The sequence below is a fragment of the Lissotriton vulgaris genome, chromosome 1_1 (assembly GCF_964263255.1).
Source record: "Lissotriton vulgaris chromosome 1_1, aLisVul1.2, whole genome shotgun sequence".
NCBI lineage: Eukaryota > Metazoa > Chordata > Amphibia > Caudata > Salamandridae > Lissotriton > Lissotriton vulgaris.
In genome coordinates, this window is record NC_141685.1 from 1,782,740,346 (window position 1) to 1,782,765,383 (window position 25,038).

At 43.3% G+C, this 25,038-nt stretch overlaps 1 protein-coding gene across 2 annotated transcripts in view; it reads left to right on the forward strand.

Annotated features, from left to right (window-relative positions):
• The window catches only part of TAFA2 (TAFA chemokine like family member 2), a 1,199,141-nt gene that overhangs the window by 1,169,242 nt on the left and 4,861 nt on the right, over positions 1–25,038 (forward strand). For both annotated transcript variants that reach the window (XM_086919106.1, XM_086919105.1), the window contains one exon: positions 3,489–3,631. In XM_086919106.1, coding sequence (XP_086775232.1) covers positions 3,489–3,599 — 111 coding nt within the window. In that variant the 3' untranslated portion in view covers positions 3,600–3,631. The remainder of the gene's footprint in view (positions 1–3,488; positions 3,632–25,038) is intronic.

The window sequence follows — 25,038 nt, forward strand, 5'->3', positions numbered from 1 at the left end:
ACAGGAAAAGGCTACTAATGATGAGCCTGAACTTTTGAACCTGGTAAGTAGTTTCAGTTTTGCTAAGATCGTATTTCTGCAATTTAGCACTTACTCGCGGGGTGCGAAGTTGTACTGGCAAGCCGCGAACTCACGCAAACAGTGCGAGCAAGCCATAAAATCCGCTGCTCGCGGATTTGCGGATTTTGCGGGAGATTTGCGGATCTCGCGGATTGCGAATTTACCGAAAATCCGCAAAATCCGCGAGCGAAACGGATTTTCCGCCCATGCTTAGCTACCCGTAGGCGTCCCAACGCTGAAGAATATGAAGGAAGAAATGGGAGGCGTCTATATGAATAGACAGGTCTTCAGTTGTTCGCTGAATTTTAGATGATCATGCTTACTCCTTAGGTGGATTTGGAGGGCGTTCCATAATTTGGATGCATTGAGTGAAAAGAGCCTAACTCCGCTCCTGGCCTTTTTTTTCTGGGAATGGTTGCAAGGTGGAGCTCGTTGGAGCGAAGTGCCCTGTTGGCCCTGTAAGGGGTGATAATGTCTCTGATGACAAGTATTATTGTTACTTGATTAAACTATTATCCTCGTAGGAGGAGCTAGATTTACATAGTTATTTAGCTCAGGCTGCTTATGATTATTGACAGTAAATAATTATTGGCAGTCATATCTACCTGAGTATTTGCAGTAGATCGCCATGGGCAAAGAACCGCTGTTCTAGAGTTTATGTGGTGAAGTGGCCATCTTTAGCCTTTTTTGACAGCTGACTACGTTGCTTAACTGTACCTTTTCAATTTACCTTTCCATTAACCTTTAATATAAGTGTTAATGAAGTGCCTGGCTAAACGTTACCTCCCGGTCCATTTCGCTTTAGTAAAAAAAAGAGATATTTTTTGTACATATTGAAGTGCAACATCGTTTTGCTCCATGTATTAATGTTAAAAACAAAATATTGATAGACAACTAATATTTTTAAATTACCTTATAAGAGATGAAAATATTACAGCTGTGAAACACTATTTGACTTTAACCAATGAGGCAGTACGATTAAACTTAGGCCGACCATCGGGGGGCTTAATTACACTGGTATCAGTAAAAAAAGCTAATAAAATAATTAAGTTAAATGTGAAATATAGGTGGTTACTGGCTTGTCAGGTAGAACTCTATAGTGGGATCTGGACAAATTATCGTGATAAATGTATTTATCCAGCCAGGAGTAATAACAGATTATGAAGTACAACTTGGTTTGTTAGAGAAAGATTTGGAATCTATTTGTATAACAAAAGCAGCATATTTGATAATGATTTTATGAGATTTTAACCATAAATTAGAACAGTCCCTTAGTGATAACTGTTTAAGGAGATTTTAGCAATCTGACATCGTCCTCATGCATAATTTGGTGGAGTAGGTAGTGACGCAGTGGAGTAGGTAGTGACGCACAAGGCAAATATTTGGTACAGTTCCTTGGATCAATAGGATTATTCTGTGCCAATGGGCGGACGAATTTGGATTGTCCAGCAAAGAAGACTTTTCGTATAGGGAATCGGAATTGCCTAATTGATTATGCTTTCATTAATGCATGACATTTTAAGGATGTCGAACAATTTGAGGTATTGCAGAGTGAGGGCAGTGACCATTGGTCTTTAGAATTGTTAATTAAGATGGAACAGGAATCGGAAAGAGAAAAAGTAATCCCCTTACAGATTGAATACCCTAGACGGACAACCACCCATCTAACAGAGGAAAGCCTGCAAGTGGTTAATAATTTGTTTATTGTTTATACGGTTGTTTGTAACTTACAGCAAAAAGGAAACATTTTACCATGGTACGAGCAGGCGATCGAGCAGGTGGTAAATTGCCTAAAAATAAAAGTAAAAAATGGGCCCATCCATAATATAAAAGGAAGTATAAAGGGTTGGTTTAACAATGAGTACAGAAATGTGAAACTTAGGGTAAGGAAATGGGAAAGACAGTTAAGAAAAAAAGATAAGGAGACAATTGAGAGCATTTGTGTGGTGAAATTGGAATACAAAAATAAAACGAGAGAAAGGAGTTAGAATATAAATCCAAAAATTGGCAAATAATGTTAGAAGTGATACACACAAATAATATAAGGTCCTTCTGGCAATTGGTAGAAGAGGGTAAGGTACAAGGGGAAATGCGATGCCTGGTGGGTGAGGTTATTCATTTGAGCGACCTTTGACCTTGCCAGGTAGGTCGCTCCCCCCCGCTGCAGCTCCACCAGCGCTTGAGTGCCCCTGTGCCCGGTTTCCAATGTGCCCAGTTTGCCTCTGTTACTGTGTGCCCATTATTAAAACAGCTGTGCAAATTCAAGTGAAATCTTAGAAAGAAGCTCTATTAAGTAAATAGTGTATTAAAAGGATGGTACTCACAGGTACAGAGTACCTTCACCTCTTTAGCTGGAAATGGAGAGTAGTAGCACTTCTTAGTTTGGAGTCAATACTTTGAGTTAGAAATTAATGGCACTTGTGAATAGCAAAAAACTTGTCCAGGATAGTGAGTACCTGCACTTGCACAAATCCATTTCAAGCACTTGAATTAACATCATAAAATGAATTAAAGATTAATCTTGAAAGTCTTTGATGACCATCAACAATTAATGTGATTTACACTAATCAAAGAAGTGAAATTCTACCAGTTAACAGGTCAAGGTATAATTACAAATTATGTAAAATAAAGTTTTTGCAAGTTTGTATTAACGCTAGATCAATATATATTGCTTTCTCTCTCTGAGTTTTTCTTCATTTACTTCTGTTTCCTTTACCTCTCTATCTATTCCTTTCTCTATTTAAATTTCTTAACAAAGTTAATAATACCATGAATCAATTTACTTGTATTTAAGAGAACTGGAGTCACCAGGCATAGGATTGCTTTAACATATGCTCTATACTTACACATTTGTAACTATTATATGAACCTTTTATTATGTAGAGGATTTTACCACCTTGGACAAAGTATTTTATTTATTAATTTGCAACGATTAGATCATATTCAGGGTGATGAGGTTAGAAATTTTTGTGAGCTACAACACAATGCAATTTAAATGTTAACTTTAATGAATATTACAATCTTTTGCTAGTTTGATCATCTGTAATATATAACAAACTCAATCCCAAAAAGCCCATTTATTTGCACTTTTGGATTTCAGGAACTTATGGGAAAGTAAAAAAGGCCAATTATTGAAATCTTTCATACATTTGGAAGTCTAAGCAAAGTTTTAATTGAGTATCTCAATTAAATATTTTCTTGTAGCACGAATTTTCGAGGAAAAACACCATACTAATCCCGTTGAATGTTTTGATTGTATTGTCTTTGTAAGTTTTCAATTATTGTAATACACTTTTCAACACAAAAACATGCTGTAACTGGAATTTTCCACACTGTAAGCATACTACAAATTATAAAATTGACGAAAATAAAATGAAATCGGAGTACACAATATGAACACATTTTAAATCTTTGAACTATTACCCTAGCTGAAGGACGCCTTCGAGGAGCAGAGAGAACGGATGGGGCATCTAAGAAATGTGGAAAGGAGAGCTGACAGAGATGTTGGGAGCTTCGAGAGAGGCGTCGGAGAGAGCTAAGAGGCGCAGACGGAGGAGCTGATACATGCCAGGTCTGAAATGTAAAACCACTGGGCCAGAGTCCCTAATCAACTGTTAAATTTCAAATGATTTACTTTGTAAACTGTATGAGATAGATATGAGACGCTGGCAGGTTAGGTGTTAGGCAAAATCCAATCAAGACACAACTTCTCGAAAAATGTGCAACATCCCTTCAGCACCTTTTATAATTCAGAGAAGAAAAGCTTGAGAGGTACATTGGGTGACAGACAAACAGATAAATATATCGTTCTGTAAGTGTTAAAGTATGACAGACAAACAGATAAAATATATCGTTCCGTAAGTGTTAAAGTATGACAGACAAACAGATACAATATATATTTCTGTAAGTGTTAAAGTATGATACACTTTACCTTCTGTTTGCTGTTTTGAAATTGAATCATATGTAAATATGCATGTATTGTGCTTGAATAACACATTTTTCATCAAGATGAGCAAAGTGCTTCTTTGCTGTTGTGGTGTAGATGCGAATGTCCATCGCTATATTCTTGCACTCCACAAATGTGAAAGGCTTTGCACAAAATATGTGAATTTCCTGCTTTTACCATGTACCCTTTTCGTTCATGTTATAGACATACTGGATATAAGATAATCTGGTTAGAATACATTTTACACCATTTTGATTTGCACACTTGATTGAAACTACAACACATTTTGAGGGCTATGGCTAATAAATAATTTTGGGTTTTCACGAAAGACAAAAGCCATTGAGAATTCAACGTGTCTGAGGTATGATCATAATACATCATATACTCAAGAACATGAGGGGCCGGATGAAAGTGACATTTACTAAGAATTTCTGATTGATCATATGCAATTTCTGATTGATCACCCATTCACAAATGGGAGGGATACCAAATGGACCTATTCCACTTTGTAAATGTTGAAAAAAACTTAATCTGAGTCGACAGTGCTCTATTGGTGTAGTCTTCCCCCACCCATTTTGCTTCATCACCTCTTGTTTACTGAAATTTGTTGTTGTTGGCTTTAACATTCTGTAACTTTACCATTGCTAACTAGTGCCACAGTGGTTGTGCTTACTTCTTAAAACATGGTGAAAGTAGCATACAGGTGATTGGCACATTTAATTTACTTTAAGTCCTTAGAAAAGTGGTACAAGATGTGCAAAGGGCCTGTAAATTGAATGTCACTAGTGGACCTGCAGCACTAAATGTTCTACCCATTTAATGACCTTTTAAACCATGTCTTGGGTTTGCCAATGCAGTCAAAATGTAATTTAAAACAGCTAATTCGACCAGGCAAAATAAACATTTTGTCACGTGTAAACCTCAATTTTTACTACATATGAATCATCCCTAAGTACACCCTGGACAGCCCAGAGGGCAGGTTGCAATATTTTTTTAAAGTAGGATATGTACATGATAGACCTGTCAGCGATAGGGTGATCTTCCCCCATATGTTTCTGCCTACTTGCCTCCAATTTTTGCTGGATCATTGCTTTTGTTAGCCATAGGACTTTGTACAATTTACCACTGCTAACCAGTTGAAAAGTGTTTGTGCTCACTCACCTGAACATGCTTTGACTGGTGTATATCTGATTGGCTATTCTAATTTACTTATAAATCCCTTGTAGAGTGGTATACTATATACCTTGGGCCAGTAAATTAACTGCTACCAGTGGCTAGGCAATCCATTGCACAGGGTGCTGTGTAATTTAAAGGTTGGGCATGTACTTTTAAGTTTTACATGTCTTGTTAGCGAAAAACTCCCGAATTAGTTTTTCACTACTCCTCCCCTAGGAAAAAATTGGATATTCCTTATTACATTCAATGAACTTTAATTCCTAATTCAGAGGAGGAGGATATTTCATGTTTAGCAATGATAAAACCGCTTTAATGGTAAAGGCAGATTTTTCCTCGCAATTTTGAAAATGCCACTTTTAGAAAGTTAAAGACACATGGGTAATGGATGGAATGCATAGCAAATCAAACATTCACCCACAGCCAAGAGATCAGGGTTAAATCTATTGTTCTTTTGCTCACCATGCCACACTAGTTTGGATCCAGCCATATGCAAATCAGTCTTGACCCTGTGCCTCATGGGAACAGTCCAGCCCGAACTGCCAAGCCAGCTCCTCCCCTGGAAACAAGTATTCTGGGACCGTTTTCGGGGCATAACCCCTCATCAGCCAGGCTTGCTTGAATCTAGTGGCACAGTGAACCCAGGACCCTCATCTGGGCCTACCCGGTGCACTTAGGGTGAGAAAGCAAAAGACACACAATGGACCATCTACTAGCAGGATGTGGAGGGTGGAGCTGAGCACAGCCCCACTTGCCCCTGAGTAGCTTGTACTTTGCCACCACACAAAGGACTTAAAGACCTGTATTTTCACTGCCGCTAGCTTACAGCCATGGCAGGGGAGTTAGTAAATCCTATGACCCTTAAGAACCTTTCTAGAGGATTCTCCCACCTTGCAAAAGAAGGCCACCATGGTATAAAAATAGGATCTTCAGAACCACTCTTCAGTTCACTACTCAATCTGCGGAAGGACTCTTATATGGCAGTCTGCCGCTGTGGCCTGCTGAGTTCTCTGCCAGACTGTGCTGCCTGTACAGAACCACAGGGACATGATAGGCTCTCACCATCTTGCACCCATACCTGGACACAGCCCGAGTGAACCCTAAAACCCCAAGAAGTGTCCCATCAGTCTTATACCTTTGGTTGTAGCGTTAAAGATACCAAGATTGCCATTTTCCAAAACTGAGGATTTACAAAAATGTTGTCCAAAGTGCTATAAAAACCAGGAGGAGACCTGTACCAACATGCCTGTCGATCAGGCCCAAGGTGCATCACCGTCCTTTGGACTGGCTTTGCTGATTCTCCTGCTACATTTTTCTGCACAGCAGCAAATCCATTTCAGCGGTGCTTCGCCAAAAGGGTATCCGATCTCATGGAACTGCCTACATCTACAACCTACTGCCTCATCCAACTGGAGCTTCCACTTTGGCGACTAAGTCCAAACATAGAAATCTTCATTGCGGCTTTGACCCAGGCATCCGACAACACCTGCAGTCTTTCCCCATTGAACTTTACCTTCTCAGACATTTTTCTTCAAGATTTTTTTTAAGTCCAAAGGTAAACGCTGACTGGACCCAATCCACATCTTGTATCGGAACCATGCTGGTGGACTTACCTTTTGACTTTGATCCGGTCTCACCCAACTACAGTAGCGGTCGGTGCTGGAAGTGGTGCCGGGCAGTGACGTGGGGCAGGGGGGGGAAAGAAAGGATGGGGATAGTAAACTATGGAATACGGCTAAATGCACGTAAGTAAACATATAAATAAATAAAATACATTTTGTTGCACGGACTGCATCGAATTTGGCGAAGCAGTGCGTGCAACGAAATTCATTTTAATGATTTATATGTTTACTTACCTGCATTTGGCCGTATTCCATAGTTTACTACCCCCCACCCTGCCCGTCCCTTGCCCACATCACTGCCCGGCAGCACTCCCACCACCAACCGCTACTGCCCTTACTAGATGTTTGCTGTTGGCGCTTTAATCTTTTAGGTGCTATTTTAAACCTTAAGCTTTAAAAATTCATAACTCCGGTTCTACAGGTTGGATTTCTGTCATTTTGTTGTCAAATAATTAACTTAAAATGTATACTCTTTTTCTAGATTGGTTTAGCGTTTTCCTTCTGTTGTGATTTTACTTTATTACTGTTTGTGTATTGAATACATATTTACACATTTCCTCTCAGTTAAGCCTGACTGCTTTTTGTGCAAAGCTACCCAGGGATAAGCACAGGTTAATTTAGTGGCTTTCTGTGGTTCACCCTGCAAGAGATTGTGGCCGCTGCTTGGCCATGGCTTCAATTCCAATCAACCAACAACCCAATTTCACACAGTACTTTTAAGTTTTACATGTCCTTGTAGTGCAAATCTCCTAAATTTGTTTTTTACAACTACAAAGACTTCCACTTTCATAGGATAACAGTATAGTTACCTTATTACTTTTAATAAGCTGTAATGTCCAGTTGGGAACAAGATAACCAGTTCATGTTAGTGTCACTGGAATTGCATTGAGAAATTCTTTCTTATGGTGAAGTTGGATTTTTAGTTACAATTCTGAAAATGGCACTTTTTGAAAGAGGGCTTTTTCCTGCCTTTGCCATTTAGGGCCTGCAGCCTGTCTCTCAGGAGTTTGTTATCAGGAGTTTGTTAAAGCGCAACTACTCACCTGTAAGGGTCTCAAAGCGCGAGGGGTGGGGGGGTGCAGGTTCCATTCCATGAAGGAGGGGGTCTGTCGAAGAGCCAGGTTTTGAGGTTTCTTGCGAAGATGGGGAGCGATGTTGTCTGTCTGAGGTGGAGCGGAAGGGCGTTCCATGCTTTGGCCGCGAGGAAGGAGAAAGAGCGGCCTCCCGATCTGGTCTTTCTGGTGCGGGGGCCCTCAGCGTAGGAGAGCTGGGCTGATCGTAGGGTCCTTTGGGGTGCGTGGAATTTTAGCCGGCTGTTCAGGTATGCTGGTCCGGTGCCTTGGAGGGCCTTGTGTGCTTGAGACCCTCTGGGTAAGTAGTGCGCTATATAAATTCGATGATTGATTGATTGATTGATTGATTGATTGATTGGGTGAGCATCTTAAAAGTGATTCTCGCCTCGACAGGGAGCCAGTGGAGTGTGCGCAGGTGCTGGGAGATGTGACAGTGTTTTGGCAGGTTAAGGACCAGTCTTGCGGCGGCGTTCTGGATGTTCTGTAGCTTGCGGATGAGGTTTTTGTTTATTCCGGCGTAGAGTGCGTTGCCGTAGTCGAGTCTGCTGGTGACCAGGGCGTGAGTGACTGTCTTTCGGTGTTCGAGGGGGATCCATTTGAAGGTCTTATGAAGGAGGCGGAGGGTGTGGAAGCAGGAAGATGAGACAAAGTTGATCTGGCGGTCCATTTTGAGCTCGGAGTCCAGAATGATTCCCAGGTTGCGTGCGTGGTCTGTGGGGGGTTGGCGGGTTTCCGAGGGTTTCCGAGGGCGGTGGGCCACCAGGTGTCGCTAAAGGCGTCAGGGTTTGGGCCCATGATGTGTGCTGTTTTTCATCCATTTGGCGACAGCTTCCATGCCTTCTCGAAAGTTGCGTCTGGCAGTGATGGGCTCGTTGGATAGGGAGAGGATGAGCTGGGTGTCGTCTGCGTGTGACAAAATGTTGAGTCCGTAGGTTCTGACGATGGGTGCAAGTGGAGCCATGTAGACGTTGAAGAGCGTCGGGCTGAGGGAGGAGCCCTGGGGACTCCGCAGGTGGTAGGTGTGGGGTCTGAGAGGAAAGAGGGGAGTCTGACCCGTTGCGTCCTGCCAGAGAGGAAGGAGCAGATCCAGTCGAGGGCCGTGTCCTGGATTCCTGCGTCGTAGAGTCTGCGTATTAGGGTGCGGTGGGAGACTCTGTCGAACGCCGCTGATAGGTCTAGGAGGATGAGGGCTACTGTTTCTCCTTTGTCCAGTAGAGTGCGGATGTCGTCTGTTGCGGCGAGGAGGGCGGTTTCCGTACTGTGGTTTTTTCTGAAGCCGGATTGGGAGGAGTAGAGGACGTTGTGTTCTTCAATGAATGTGGCGAGTTGGCTATTGATGGCTTTCCCAATGACTTTCGCTGGGAAAGGGAGCAGGGAGATGGGTCTGTAGTTTTTGAGGTAGGTGGGGTCCGCTGAGGGTTTCTTTAGGAGGGGGTTGACCTCGGCGTGTTTCCAGTCGTCGGGGAACGAGGCGGTCGCCAGGGAGCGGTTGATGGTGTGGCAGAGTATGGGTGCGATGGTGTCAGAGGCTCTGTTGAAGATGTGGTGGGGGCAGGGGTCCGTGGGGGCCCCTGAGTGGATTGACTTCATTGTCTTTAGTGTGTCTTTGGTGGTGAGGGTTGTCCAGTCATCAATCGCTGGTTTCCGGGTGTCGGGGGTGGTTGGTGAGGGTTTAGTGTGTTGGTTGTCTTCGTCGAAGTTGTCGTAGACGCTCTTGATTTTGTGGTGGAAAAAGGTGCTGAGTTTGTCGCAGAGGTCTTGTGAGGGAGGGATGTTGGTTGACTCGCTGGTGGGTTCGGGGAACTCCTTGATGATGCTGAAGAGTTCCTTGCTGTTGTGCGCGTGGGTGGGGATTCTGTCTTCAATCGATTTTTCCCACGTTTCTCTGATGAGTTGTTGGTGAGCGTTGGTGGCGGCTCTGAAGTTGTTGTGGGCTTCTGTGGATTTGGTGTTTCTCCAGGCCTTTTCGAGGCTGCGGCATGTGCGCCTGGACTCTTGAAGTTCGGTGGTAAACCATCTGGCTTTCTTGGCACGGGTATTGTTGTTTTTCTTGAGGGGGGCTATGGTGTTGGTGCTGTCAGTAAGATCCCTCTATGCAGGGTTCGGGCTGCGGTGTTGGGGTCATCGTTTTCCGCGATGGTTGGGGTGGAGTTGTTGAGTGAGGAGGTCGTCGGTGATTTTGGTCCAGTTTCTTTGTGGAAGCAGGTGCTGGTGTCTGTGGATGATGGGTGTTCTGAAGGTGAAGTGGACGCAACGATGGTCGGTCCATGGGAGTTCGGTGGTGTGGCTGAAGGTGGAGTTTCCTGTAGTGAAGAGGGGGTCAAGGGTGTGTCCTGCTGAGTGTGTGGGCTCAGTCACGATCTGGCAGAGTCCAATGTTGTGGAGGTTGTTCAGGAGGCACGTGGTGTTGGGGTCCAGTTGATTGTCGATGTGGAAGTTGAGGTCACCCATCAGGGTGTAGTTGGTGGATGCGATGGCCTGCGGGGAGATAATGTCCGCGGGGTCCAGGGCAGCAGTGGGGCTGGCCAGTATCTTGAAGTGAAGGTGTTCCATCAGTTCTTTGGACTCGTCAGGGAGTGCGCTCAGGCGGAGGCTGGATTTGTGGACGATGGCGATTCCTCCTCCTGGTTGGGTGGGGCGGTTCTCCCTGTAGATCTTGTATCCTTGGGGGATGGCGATGGCGATGTCCGGTCCTGAGGTGGCATTGGTCCAGGTTTTGGTGAAGAATGCTACATCCAGGGTGGTGCTGTCGAGGAGGTCCCAGATTTCTGTGGCGTGTTTGTGGAGGGATCGGACGTTGATGAGGATGCATTGCAGGGTCTTCGGTTCGGTTGTGTTCTTGTGGGCGGGTTGTGCTGGATCTGGGTCACATAACTTGATGAAGTTGGTAGTTGGGCTTTGTGTATTCCTTGTACACAGCCCCACACAATAGAGAGCTTAGGTGTACCTGACTGGGCCTTGCTTGGCAGGATGGGAGGACAGAGCTGGGCACAGCCCTACTTAAACTTGATTGGGCTGTGACCTGCCTCCACATATCAAGCTGCATACCCCCTATATTTAGTCTGGGGGCAGGGAATGCAGGATGCCTGAGGAATTCAAAGTGGGACCTTCTAGAATCTTCTTCCACTTTAAAGGAAGGCCCATGTATGAATATTGGACCCAAGACACCAACTCTTCAGTACACTTCTGGACCTTCTGATACTTTGCCAGGAAGAAGGACTGCTGTGCTGCTGAAACCACTGCCACTCTGCTGGACTGCTGCTCTGAAGGACTGCTGCCCTGCTGTGCTGAACTGCTGCCTGTTGCCCTCCTGCCTGTGTGAGAGGGTCTGGACCTGCATCTGTTGAACCCGGAACCCCAGAGTGACTCCAAGGACTAGTTGGTTGGCCTCCTGACTCGAACCTTATGGAAAGAACAACCTTGACTTCAGCACCTGGACTCTGCCATCTGTGAATCCACTCTGCCAAGTAGTTCCACCCTAGTCCTGGACTGTTGGCAGTGAGTGTCAGGCTTAGTAGTTCTTGGTCTTCGGAACTGTGCTGAAGATAAAAGGGTTCCACCTCCCGACGTCCCCGGTGTCTAGCTGAAAGCATACAGATCACCAAGGCAGTCGAGCGAGGGAGGGAAAGGAAGGGAACTGCTGGGAGGGAGAACTGTAACGACAATACAAGTACACTAAGTATACTCACAATGAACTAACACAGGTCATAAGAGTTTCCTTTCTTTACCTACAACTACTGTATGCTTCAGGTCCTACCTGGAAAGAAAAAGGTGGTGGCCTCAAATACCAGAAGAGATAAAGGAAATACCAGGGACCAAACCTAGCATGAGGAAAACAAAGAACAACCTGAGCACACTGAAGAGTTGATCATAATACATGCAACAAGTTGTTTCACATCTTACCAGCATATGTCCGGTATAGTTCTCTGGTCCAAGGCTTCCCTGAATCCCCTTTGATCTCTCTTCTGAAGATAAGACAAAATCAAAAGGTTGTGGAGTCAAAACAAAAGATAGGTGCACCAGGACATATCAATACCTCTTAATACAATCCGCACCTAAAGGCTGAATCTGACCCTTACTCAATATACCTAGATATGCCAAATGCAATGTTTATATCGCTGGACGAACTGGTAAGGGTTTCAGCACAGTCAGTGAATCAGAAGGTCTCCAAACAAATAGCAAAGCAAGACTTAATCCTTCACACAGTCTCTTTCTGCAGTTCAACTGAATGTCCACAACGAACAAATGACCATAGTACATAGCAGTATAAGTTCTGTGAAGAATTGCTCCCAAATGCGGAATCTCTCGATCCTGAAGATTCCGAGGTGGAGCAAACAACTGTGAAGAAAACCAGGTCGAGGAGAAATGAGACTCTCAGAAGGGCAACAGCGGGAAGAACCAACCTGAGGTGAAGAGTCACCTCGCGCTAACCGCTAAACCCCAGAGTCGTACCCGATCCAGCACGGGGTACAAACAATGCAAATGAGTTGCGAGTAATCTCGCACTTACTAATCAGTAGCTGAAGAACTCGCACCAAACCTGAATTCACCCGGCGGGAATAATGGGCAGCGTCTGACTCCATCGCTGCTCATTTATTTCCTGGTTGTGCGCGACTACCCATGCCACGCCCATTGCGTTCCGGGCATGCCGGGAATTGTAGTTTTTCGGGTCCCAAGCTCTACGGAGGAACCATAACATGAACAAAGGCAGCGGCACTCGTACAAAACATGACAGTGAGCCTATGGTGTTCTACCAGCCCCTGTGGCTCCAGCAGAACTGATGCATCTTCTGCTCAATCCCAAGCAGAACCAACACATCATCACCAGTGCATGGGACTTCCCCATCGCAAAGACCCAAATTGCATCTCAGCCCGCCGCCTTATCACAACAGCCGCTATGCATCACATCATTGATGCTGGTCCTTGTATCCCTAATCGGTGGTAGCCTTAACAATGACAGCAAACTCTACATTGCAGCCTTGCAGCTAATCGGAACTGATGCATTACGAGGTACGAGGATGTAAGGTACTCTGTTCAGTGCGCCTAACTGGGTCCCCATAGCAGGTCTGCACTCCACTGTGACTGCCCTGAACTTGTGACTTTATCGTGTTCCGGCTTGACCAATAGCCACAGTTGGCACTTGATCCTCTTTGGCACTATTTTCATTGAAATCTTTAAACTTGCATTACTTCAGTTCAACTCATTGGATTTTTGCTGGTTTAGTCCTCTTTTATTTATAAAAAATAACTTTTTTTCTAACCTGGTGTTGGAGCATTTTTGTGTGGGGTTTTTCACTTTGTTCACCCTAAGATGGGCAGCTCTCTGACTTGGATTGACCACAGTGACTGTGTTTTCAGACTTAAAAAAATTGGACACACTCAGAAAAGGGAACCCAGCACTCTCTAAATGAGGTAAACAAATGTATTAATGCACTTTCAAAATGAGGCAAATTAATTTATCAATGCAATTTCAAAATGAAGCAAATGCCTTTAATAATGAAGCACTTTTAAGGGGAAGACAAAATATATTTATTACTGCACTTTCCCAGATGTCGAATGGAAATAACCAAGCATAGTAAATATGTATATATTTATTTATTATTTATATACATACAAATCATGAAATCAAAACTTAGTATATCACCAATGGACTGTCATGCAACATTCTGGCCAGCATAACAGGGGAGGTCTCACAGTCAGGCACATGTCTTGATCGGTATCACAAAAATTCCCTGGACAGTGCGTCTGTCCCACAGGCAAGCTCCTGTCTGAGAACCAAGAGTCCGTTAGTACCTTTACTCAACTCAAGGACAGGTTTCTAGAAACATCTTCCCCCTTCCTTTGGTTGCAAAATCAAAGATAGCTTCACTAGTTTGCATCAAGGCCACCCACAGGAGCTGGCCAGGCTCCAGTGTTTGCTCCGAGGCAGGAAAGTACATTCCTCTCTCACACTTGTGAATGATAACTGCACATCCCACACTACATGCTTCGGGGACTGTTTACTCTGTGCTGTGAAGTGTGGGGAAGAATGAAAACATTCCAATCCTGTAGCTGCAAGAAAGCACAAAATGACTTTGTGCACAGAAAATGGAGTAGATGGTCACCATATTGCTCATTGTATTACAGTGACTTGACTGGTGGTCAACCAGCTGTTACCTTTCTAGGGCATGGGAACCATGATGTTTAGATGGTGGGGCAACTGCCAATTTACAGAGTTCTTTCTATCCTGCCGAACTCTAAATGGCTCATGAAAAACGTTCTGGCCTGTTAATGGTCTCCATACATGTAATAGCAGATCGGTTACCTCCTTGTGGCTGTTTATATTATGCCTGTTACCCTTACTTCATAGTGATCATTAAAGCTCTAAACCTGCACAACCTTGTCCATTAAGGTCTGACTTGAGGACTTGAGATTGTAGGTAACTCTGTGCTGCATGAGAAAACTTCAACATTCCTCTTCCTGATATTGGGCAGAATATTTATTTTTATTATTTATGAGGTTCCTTACACAGAGTAGTACTCTATCAAAAAATCTTCCATCTCATTTATGCAATCTAAGTTCCCAACAGATTTTCAAGACAAATTGCATGAAACCATGAAATTAGCAAGTGATTTTCCTACCCATATTGATACTTAGTTATCTACTTGTGTTTTTAGGAGCTGTGCAAAGCACTGCATGGGACATTGCATTTATTTCAGAAAGGTGAGGTTAAATCTGATAAAGGACGTCTGTTGGAAAGGGCAGTTAGAGTCTGTTTGAACCAGCAGGGTCTGGCTGGCTTAAGGGATGTCCCCAGCCAGACAGAACTACAGCTCCCGTCAAGGGCAGGTGATTACACTTGCTGTATAACCTGTGCTGACCCTTGGTTAGCTTGGCACTGAGCAGTCAGGCTCAATGCAGAGGCAATGTGTAAAGCAAAGGCACAGCAGCCACTGACGATAAATGCACTGAGCATCACAAAAGAGACTTCATATAACATGCATGGAAACATATTTATATTCAACACACATATTCAATCATTATACATGACCATTATATAACTTGGGGCATAAAACACAATCGAAATATTACTAGCAGTACTAGGCCCACTCTCGTATTGTTATGATTTCACTGGTATTCACACTGTGGACAATTCCTAATCTAACCCCCACCCCAAATTATGAGAGAGTATCCTTATGCGGTGCGATGAGGGTCATCAAGAGAACAAGCGATGAATGGGGAGTAACATAGGGGAGCCTTTCGGTAGGATGTGGTGCCCCAATTGGAACATGACGATCTGGGTCATACCCAGGCGATCAGTGTACATAGACTGGTCTGCATAGGGATCAATCACACTAGGCACTTCAAATCTCGCACACAATGAGTTGCAAATTCCCGCACCTCCCTGGTAAGGAGGCACAATGACTGGTCGATTTGGGTTTCACCACACAATTCCATTCACACACACAATGAAGATTTGGAATCCCATACCTCTCTGGAAATGAGGCACAACGTCCGTTGCACGATGATACAGGACCAGTCTGGTCACACACAAATAGGCACAATCTCAGGAGAGTCACATGAGGTAGAATGAGGCACGACTCGAAGAAGCGGGCTATGCAAGTTAGAGCAACCGGTGAATTCTGCTCAACACACCTGGATGCTTATGAGTGCCCCGGTCCCTTTAGTATGGAAACCGCATTGCTTAGATGCTGGCAACATTTCTAGGGCTCCACACTAAGCAATCCGGTCTCCAGACACAAGTCTTTGGTCCACCCTCACACTACGCTACCAGTTTGGATTTATTAGCTGAGGTGGACACTTGGGAGGGCACCGCTCTCCAGATGTCACTTGTAGATGGTGTCGGTCCATCGGAGGAGATCTTTGATGTCCCTGAGATCTCCAGGAGAAAAGGATGCCAGCCGTTGGGCACTTGGAGAGCACACTTCAGGGCTCCAAGCTTTAACAAGTCCTCGGCCCAGGCCAGTCTCTCTTTGGACAATTGTTCTCTATGTGCACAACAGAGTCCTCTGACAATGTGCACCATACAGTCTTGGTTCTCTGATCCCACATCACCATTGCTGATAGATGGCACCGGTAGTTATACTGTCATGTGTCTTTGAAATCAGGGTAGCTTAGTGGGATTTCCTTTTGAACCACTGATGTCTCCTCTAAATTGTAGGCTTGTTTTGGGGGCTTTAGAATGCTTGATCTTTTTTGGGGCAATGATCCGGCTCCTAGAGGTTAAGTATCACAGGCTCTATCTTCAATCTATCCCATTCTCCCTCAAATGGCAGAGGTCTGGCATTCCCATGGGAGGCCCATAATGTTTGGCTGTTTCACAGATGTGCTCCTCCCAATCCCTGGTGCCCATTGGAACCAGACACAACAGTCCCCAATACTCCTGGGGCGTAGAAATGTCCATATTATAGATGTATATAAGGAAAAGGGTGGACCCTTTACCGTCCAGCTAGAAAGGGTCAATATTAAGGTTCACAAAAAGAGAAAAGAACTAGCTGAACATTTACCCACAATCAAGCACTGCAAGACCAAACTATTAGTTATAATGATCCAATGATTTAATCATATCAGTATTTAGATATTTTTGTTATGTCCACAAAAAGATTGTTTTGGTGTTGGATAAGGAACAACAATGCACACTTCTCGTTATTTGCAAAACATATACAAACCACACTTTATATTTCATCTACAATTAGACATAACTGAATTTAGACAAAAATCCACATTGCACAGAAAAAAGATTCAATAACTTTCAACATTGACATGTAATCACAAATATATACAAATATACACTGCTCCCAGTCATAAGCAGAAATCAACAACAGCTGCCCAAAGCCTATGGTTCAGGGCAACCACCCAACGGGGATATATTTTAAAAGCAACCTATTTGAAACTAATTTCTTCAGTTGCTGCATTAATTCAAACACATAGTCCCCTGTTGGTGAACAAGGTGCCAACACGTTTCAAAGCCCTTTTAGTCAGGAGCTTCTCCTCAGGGCCGTGACTGGAATTCTGTGAGAGACACAAGCTTTGCTTAGAGCAATAGTCAAAACAAAACAGACAGAGGTCTTTTTTAGAAAAGGAACAACAGAAGAAGGTCCGTTTCAAACCCCGGCCATGGGAGATGAGACCTCGGCGTCAATATTACAAGTCGTAGCTCCTTCTCCTATTGTGAATTTATCCAACAAACAGTAAACACCGGATGAAATCTCTGTTTTAGAGTTGGGACTAAAATGTGTCTCAAGGAGAAAACCTGATATCACTCATCTTAAAACAGAAGCAGTGTAGGTATTGTGTGTTTTTTTCTGTGCAATGTTGATTTTTATCTAAATACAGTTATGTCTAATTGTAGATGAAATATAATGTATGTTTTGTATATGTTTTGTAAATAATGAGAAGTGTGCATTGTTGTTCCTTATCCACCACCAAAAATATATTTTTGTGGACATAACAAAAATATCTAAATATTGATATGATTAAATCATTGGATCATTCTATTTAATAGTTTGGTCTTGTAGTGATTGACAGTAGTTAAATGTCCAGATAGTTCTTTTCACTTTTTATGAACCATATTCTATGTGTGGCATTTCTGTGACTGTTTTGTCGAAATCACCTTTACCAATGGAAAAGGTTTGACACTGCGAATTAATTTGTATGAGACATCATGAGGCTGCTGAAGTTCAATAAACCATTGCAGTGCGAAGTACTGTCAACCACTTCCACATATTAACTTATGGCCAGAGCAGGCCTCATAGGTAGTGAAAATACACATAGGTATTCCTCACTACCTGGGCACACATGTACTATTGCACACCCCAAGCTGCGGTGGCAGGAGGGACATGTAGTTCCCAGCACCAGTGGTGCCATTGGCCCCCCCAGAGTCTGTACAGCAGACTGGACACTGGTTTGGCCAATACATGTGTCCCAGTCATAAGCAGAAATCAACAACAGCTGCCCAAAGCCTATGGTTCAGGGCAACCACCCAACGGGGATATATTTTAAAAGCAACATATTTTAAACTAATTTCTTCAGTTGCTGCATTAATTCAAACACATAGTCCCCTGTTGGTGAACAAGGTGCCAACACGTTCCAAAGCCCTTTTAGTCAGGAGCTTCTCCTCAGGGCCGTGACTGGAATTCTGTGAGAGACACAAGCTTTGCTTAGAGCACTAGTCAAAACAAAACAGACAGAGGTCTTTTTTAGAAAAGGAACAACAGAAGAAGGTCCGTTTCAAACCCCAGCCATGGGAGATGAGACCTCGGCGTCAATATTACAAGTCGTAGCTCCTACTCCTATTGTGAATTTATCCAACAAACAGTAAACACCGGATGAAATCTCTGTTTTAGAGTTGGGACTAAAATTTGTCTCAAGGAGAAAACCTGATATCACTCATCTTAAAACAGAATCAGTGGAGTTATTGTGTGTTTTTTTCTGTGCAATGTTGATTGTTATCTAAATTCTAAATAACGAGAAGTGTGCATTGTTGTTCCTTATCCACCACCAAAAATATATTTTTGTGGACATAACAAAAATATCTAAATATTGATATGATTAAATCATTGGATCATTCTATTTAATAGTTTGGTATTGTAGTGATTGACAGTAGTTAAATGTCCAGCTAGTTCTTTTAACTTTTTATGAGCCATATTCTATGTGTGGCATTTCTGTGACTGTTTTGTCGAAATCACCTTTACCAATGGAAAAGGTTTGACACTGCGAATAAATTTGTATGAGACATCATGAGGCTGCTGAAGTTCAATAAACCATTGCAGTGCGAAGTACTGTCAACCACTTCCACATATTAACTTATGGCCAGAGCAGGCCTCATAGGTAGTGAAAATACACATAGGTATTCCTCACTACCTGGGCACACATGTACTATTGCACACCCCAAGCTGCGGTGGCATGAGGGACATGTAGTTCCCAGCACCAGTGGTGCCATTGGGCCCCCCAGAGTCTGTACAGCAGACTGGACACTGATTTGGCCAATACATGTGTCTGTGTGCAAACACGGGCACCATAGGTGTGAGTGTAGCCTCAAAGTGGCCTACACTGGCAAGCTGCTGATGAGTTTACTCAGGGTCAATGCCAGTGCACACTCACTGGTCTGCAATGACAGATCGGCCTATGTTTCAGAACATGGAATCTGCACCATTTCCCAACAGGGATTGGAAGGGTGCATGCACTTTCACGTGGCAAGCATAGGCCGGGCACATGGCTTACCCAGGCCCTTTCACCTGTGGTGCCAATGCACACATACTACCCTGCTCAACCCATCCGGACATGGCTGTGCCCCCTAATAAGTACAGTTGTGCACTCACCGCCAGTGACGGTGGACTGGGCACTTTGCAGCTAGCACCATGGATGCAAGTGTGCAGACACAGTCCTGCAACAGCAGGCCTGACCCAGAGGTTAGGACATCGGGGATGCAGGTATACTGTCATCAGCCTGCGTAAGCTGCTGGGCATCTATCTAACATGCCATAGATGCTAGGGTTCATTCTCCAGTCTGCCACAGCAGGCGAGACACGTATCTGAAATGGATGTATGTCGTTACTATGCATGCCTTTACCACGCAGGTTTTACAATGCAAGTCGTTACAACGACTTGCGTTGGGGGGCGCTGGATAGTGAATAGTTTAATTTACTATTCCAACTCCAGTCCCCTTGGATAGTAGGGAAGGTTTTGGATAGTAAATTAAACTATTCCCTATCCTACAGCGCCCCCCAGCGCAAGTCGTTGTAACAACTTTTGTTGCAAAAGTTGAGTGGTAAAGGTACTGCGTGGTAAAAGTTGCGTTGTAAACGCTGTTCCCCATCTGAAACAGGGCCAGTGCACACACCCTGGTGTGCATTGTCAGACCCAACCATATTCTGGAACAGTGCACCAGTACCTCTTCCTTACCTGTGTAGGAAGATGCACACACTTCGCCATGTCTTTGGCAGTTAGTATGTGCGGAGGCCCTGAGGCCACTCCACAGATATGGATACTCCCCAGGAGTATCCATAGGGTGAGTTGAACTCTAAGGCAGAGGAAGCCCCATTGGGGGTTCCTCACTACCTGGACAAGGAACATCCATGTGCCCACCTGGCATTCAGCCTACCACCCCCCCGGTGCCCATCAGGGTTTCTCTGCTGGGGGCCCTCATGATATGGGACGACCCACTTCAGGTTGGCTGAGTCGTAAGCAATGCCAAAACCTAGGCAGAGGCACAATGGCACCCCACAGGCCTGCCACGATAGACCTGATGTAGGGTTGACATTTATCCGCAGGGTGGGACACCCACTACTAAGCCTGCGCCGTACCCAGTCTGTAGTATAACAGTTTACAGGGTGCACAGATGTCCAGACCGAATACCATCATATCTCCGCCCCCAGACCAGTGTAGGCAAGACGGGCATGCACACCACCCATCTTCCGTACATGGGGAGGTGCCCAGTTCCCTAAGGTTATGCAAAGAGAGTCAGCAAAGACTAGGAGGAAAAATCTAAACATTTTGAGGTCATTCTCTCTAAGGAGTCGTCGTGCAACACATTCCAACTGGAGAGGGGAAACCCCAGTCTGATATTCTTCCTCCTTGCTGTTTTGGTGCAGGGTAAAATTATACACAAGTTGGAAATGATCCATTTTTATTTTCTTGATTAAGCCTTTGTAGTTTGGTTCAGCCTTGAAACTTGGGCTCTAGGCATAACACATTCTTGAGCCCTGTATTCCAATGCTGGTTTCTCCATATTTCAGCCATATGAAGACTTTGATGATGAGTTGGGCAATTGTTGACTCTAAGAGCCTCTGGGGATCATAGTGGTGTACATGATTATCGAGATGAACTGGGATGCATTATTTTTTCCTCCACCAGAATCCAGATAAGTGTTTTCTGGGAGGATTTCACTTGATCTCTTCTTAGTAAATTTTATATATTCTCTCCACTGTAGCCTTCCAAACATTCTAGCAGTCACAATCGTGTATTAGTGAGTTTCTTCATGAGTCCCATCTGCTTGATGTTTCAGTAATCTAAGCTTGACATCACCAGGGTTATCAAAAGCTCAACTCAGTGATTCATTCGAAGTAGTGGAAATGTGGTGTTTTGCAGCAGAAACGTTTGTAAATATATGCTCTTCACCGCATAATGAAGTTGAGTAATAAAAGAGAGCCTTGAGTTAAAGATTTTTGCTGACTTCCTTACTTTCTCAGTAGTGGAAAGGGTGAACTCAGAATGCGTGACCACCAATTTAGTGATAGTTGGCCCAAAGATGATCTTCTTCAAGACACCATCTCAGGCTGCGCTCCTTTCAGTCTAAGTGAACTCTATTCCATGCATATACATCTTGCGGTTCACCTTGTGTTGATCTAGGAGAAGAGAAAGAAAGTGGAAGTAAATGTTAAAATGCTATGGATTATACTTCGCTGAGATTTAAGAATGGATGGTAGTTGCTTCACCTTCAGAGAACAAATATTCCTTTGTTGCCTCGCAGTCGTATTGGGACATCAACTTATAAATGGAACATTCCTTTTTTAATATTGCTTTTGATAACCATTCTTTTGCACAGTAGACCAATTATTGTGTGGTGGACCATGATGTGGTTCTGTGAAAAAAATTATTTTGATATGTTTTAGCATGTTGTACTGAACAGTTTGAATTAGTGTTAGTAGGCTAATCAATATCGCCATAGCGTGTAATAATTGCAAGTAGTTACTCGAAATTCCTTAAAACATGCAGTGAATAATAATGAATCTTTACAGATCTTGCATGGTCTCACCTTTAGTGTCTAGGATTTCGTGTTTAAATGTGTTATTTCCCAGTTTCCTATGGGAAATGTGTGTTGGAATATGTGGATGTGTCGTGGTGTTTCCCAATGTCTAATCATTTTGTCTTTTCAAGACCACAGGACTGATATATGTGAGACTACCTTTCTGTGTGTGAGCTAGACTCAGTCCCCTCTCGCTCCTCTGTTGTGTAATGTTATATATAATGTATAGATGTCACAATGGAGACTTTGTAGAGTGAACAGTTGGAGAGGAAAATAAAGCGTGAGCAGAGAGAATGTCCACGTTTGATGGGGAATTATTTTCCTTTACACTACCCTGAAGTAAACAGGCTCAACACGAAGGGTGACCTATTTGTGTATCCAAATCTGCAGCCTGCAAAATTCCAAGAAAACGGATTATTTTTTATTCGTTTCTTCGAGCTGACCGTTACTCTATCCTGAAGTAAACAGGCTCAAAACAAAGGGTGACCTATTTGTGTATCCAGGTCTGCAGCCTGCAAAATTCCAAGAAAACAGCTATTTTTTTCATACGTTTCTCCGAGCTGAACTGGAGACTAAAGTTATCATCTAAAGAAGATAGCGCACCCGCTGATTGGCTTGAAACGTGCTCCCATACAGCTTCCGTCAAGAGGATATATATATTGCTCTGAGTGGGAGTCAGGAATCTACCCATTTTATGGTGCTTAAAATTGTGGTTACATTCAGCTGCAAGGGTTGGGACTCTGCTGTCAAATGGCAACCTCTGTAAAAGGAGGTGGTATCCTGCAAATAACACATGGATTAGGTGGTGCCCTGGAGTGATTCGAGTCCAGCACTTGGCGCTAATTGGATTGGGGCTTCTTAGCACTGCAGAGGTTCCTGATAATATTATTATGCACATTCAGGGTTACTGCACCTTTCTCTCATTGGAAACTGCTGACCTGTCACAATGCTACCTGTGTTTTTCAAGTGATAGCGCTCTGTGAACCAGGTGAACCAACATTCTTCCACAAACCTGCCCCGGACTGCATACTTTAAGAAAATCACACTCTGATGGGTCTTTTAAGCACCATGAAAGTGGGAAAGGGAGAAAATCTTTAAAGCACAATCAATTTAAAAATACTGCTTCTTGATAAATAAAAACCAAAGGACAATTAAGGAAGGTTAGTTACATTTATTAGAAAGCCAAACATAATTGAACATAGCCACACCTCACCACAAGGGTATAGAATAAAAGAGATAACAGCATAAAGCAAAATCTACACACCCGGTTCAGACAAGGCAACATAAACAGAACTATTAGTTTGAGAAGTAGGATACAGATAATCAAGAAGCAACAGTCCAAATCCTCCTGCATGGAGCATTGGGTGAATAAAGAGCATTTAAATCTATCCTTACTCTATCACTAGGATGATGTCCCTATGTTAATAAGTAAGTATTTCCAATCAGGAGGAAAGGTGTCAGTAGTAGAGTCTTCCTAAGAAGTCTCTCCACTGTTGAGATGGTTCAAGCAGCATATATCCACCATCACAAGAGAACAAGCTCATTCTGAGATTCTCCCTCTCCAGAAGGTAAAAAGATGTGGACATCTATCCTTAATTCCAACAACCAGTTATCCACAAGTTGAATTCTCACGATGCACTTCTCGCACATACTACACAATAGGTACAGACATGAGTGTACATTTTCAAAATGTTCTACATGTACAATCCATCCTTATTCCCGTGCCTTCTCCTGTGTGAAACCGACTTTTCCCCTTATTGCCTTTAAACAATGTAATTGTGGCTTCTTCTCTCCTTGCCTAGCTACTAAAACAAAGACATTCGTTTTCCTAGGAGAATGTTTCTTCACCTGCAATGCAAAATGTGGGAAAGAACAGCTTCCACAGTGCACATGAAATTCAGAACATTCATTCTAAAGCAAGAGTTTGTCAGGGGTTTGCATTTCAGGCATACAGCTTTGGCTAACATAAGAACGTATCACTTAAGCATTACGATTTGCTTAACTAATTTACCTTTCAGCTAACACATTTAGTTAATTATGAACATTGTCATTATTAAAGACAATTAGTACATGAGTAGTGTTAAACTTCACAAGATTTCTTCATGTTAATGTTTTCTGCTAGTTACATATATTACCTACGTTAACTCCTCAAATTACTTGTCAGTAAATAAAATATGTCACGTAGACACATTAACATGATTCACAATTCTAACACCAATATTTACACAAAACAGGATTATTTGCCGCTGTGCTCTGCGCATGATTATGATGCACCTCTGCAAAAAAGCAAAATGCAATACGAAACTTCAGATCAAAAATGAAATATCAACGCTCCATGGATGTAAGCTGTACTAAAACTAGCGGGATGTTTATGCACAAACACTTGATACAAAGTTACATCTAAATACAAATAGTGACTCGATTTGCGGAACTAAAGTCTGCAACATGACTTTATGGTCCGAAATGATGGCTTTTACTGAAATGTATGAGCTAAAATGTGGACAACAGCTAAACTAAATGATTCTCTAAAGGTGACTCTCATTAGCTGGATGGATTTACCATTCTTACAATCTGACCGGATTTGTAGAAGTCCTCAAAGACTGCTTGCATAGTTAAGTGCTTCTTGTCTAATTTCACATCACTCATCAACATCTTAATAATGTGATATTTATAATTCAGTCCGGAAACAGGCCTTTCAAAGTCCATTTTGAAGTGATGTTGGTTACAGTTCTGCAATCATGTCTTCTTCCATGTATCAGGTTGACCTCACTCCACTAGTCTTCAGAAAGGATATGCTCTCACTGCTCCTGCGATGCATACATGAAATATTCCCTCTATCTAGTCATTAACATTCTTAGAAGACATGTACAATAACTACTGGTCATGGGAATGCCCATTTAATTTTTAGACAAATTCATTTTTTTTTACAACATATTGTTCATTGTTTTGGGACAATACATTCCCGTTTTCCTTCTACTCAAAACCAAATGTGTGAGCCATTAAAGTCTACTCCCACTGTAGGCACTGCACCAAGTGTGATCAATATACCCATAAATATATTATGAAACGGTAGGTAAAGACAAGTTAACAGCTATTCCTTTCTAAACTTTAAGTTATTTTGGAGTGTAGAGAGGTGAGGTGGAGTTGGCTTTGTGGGACTGAGAAAGGCAAACAGGCTGCAAACACTGCTCGTGGCGAGAGAGAAGGGAGAACGGAGAGGATGAGGAATGAGATGACCCAGAAAAGAAACCGACAGGTTATGTGAGGCAGCGCCCTTCATATGCTGGTGCCATTGGTGTAGCAAAAGCCACAGCAGCCCCCATGGTGCAAAGAGGCCCGCGAGCTCCAGGGGGCCCCCTCAGCTAAAGTTGTAGGTGGTGGGCCGGGCAGGGGTGCCCCCCTGCATGTACTTTGTAGGGGG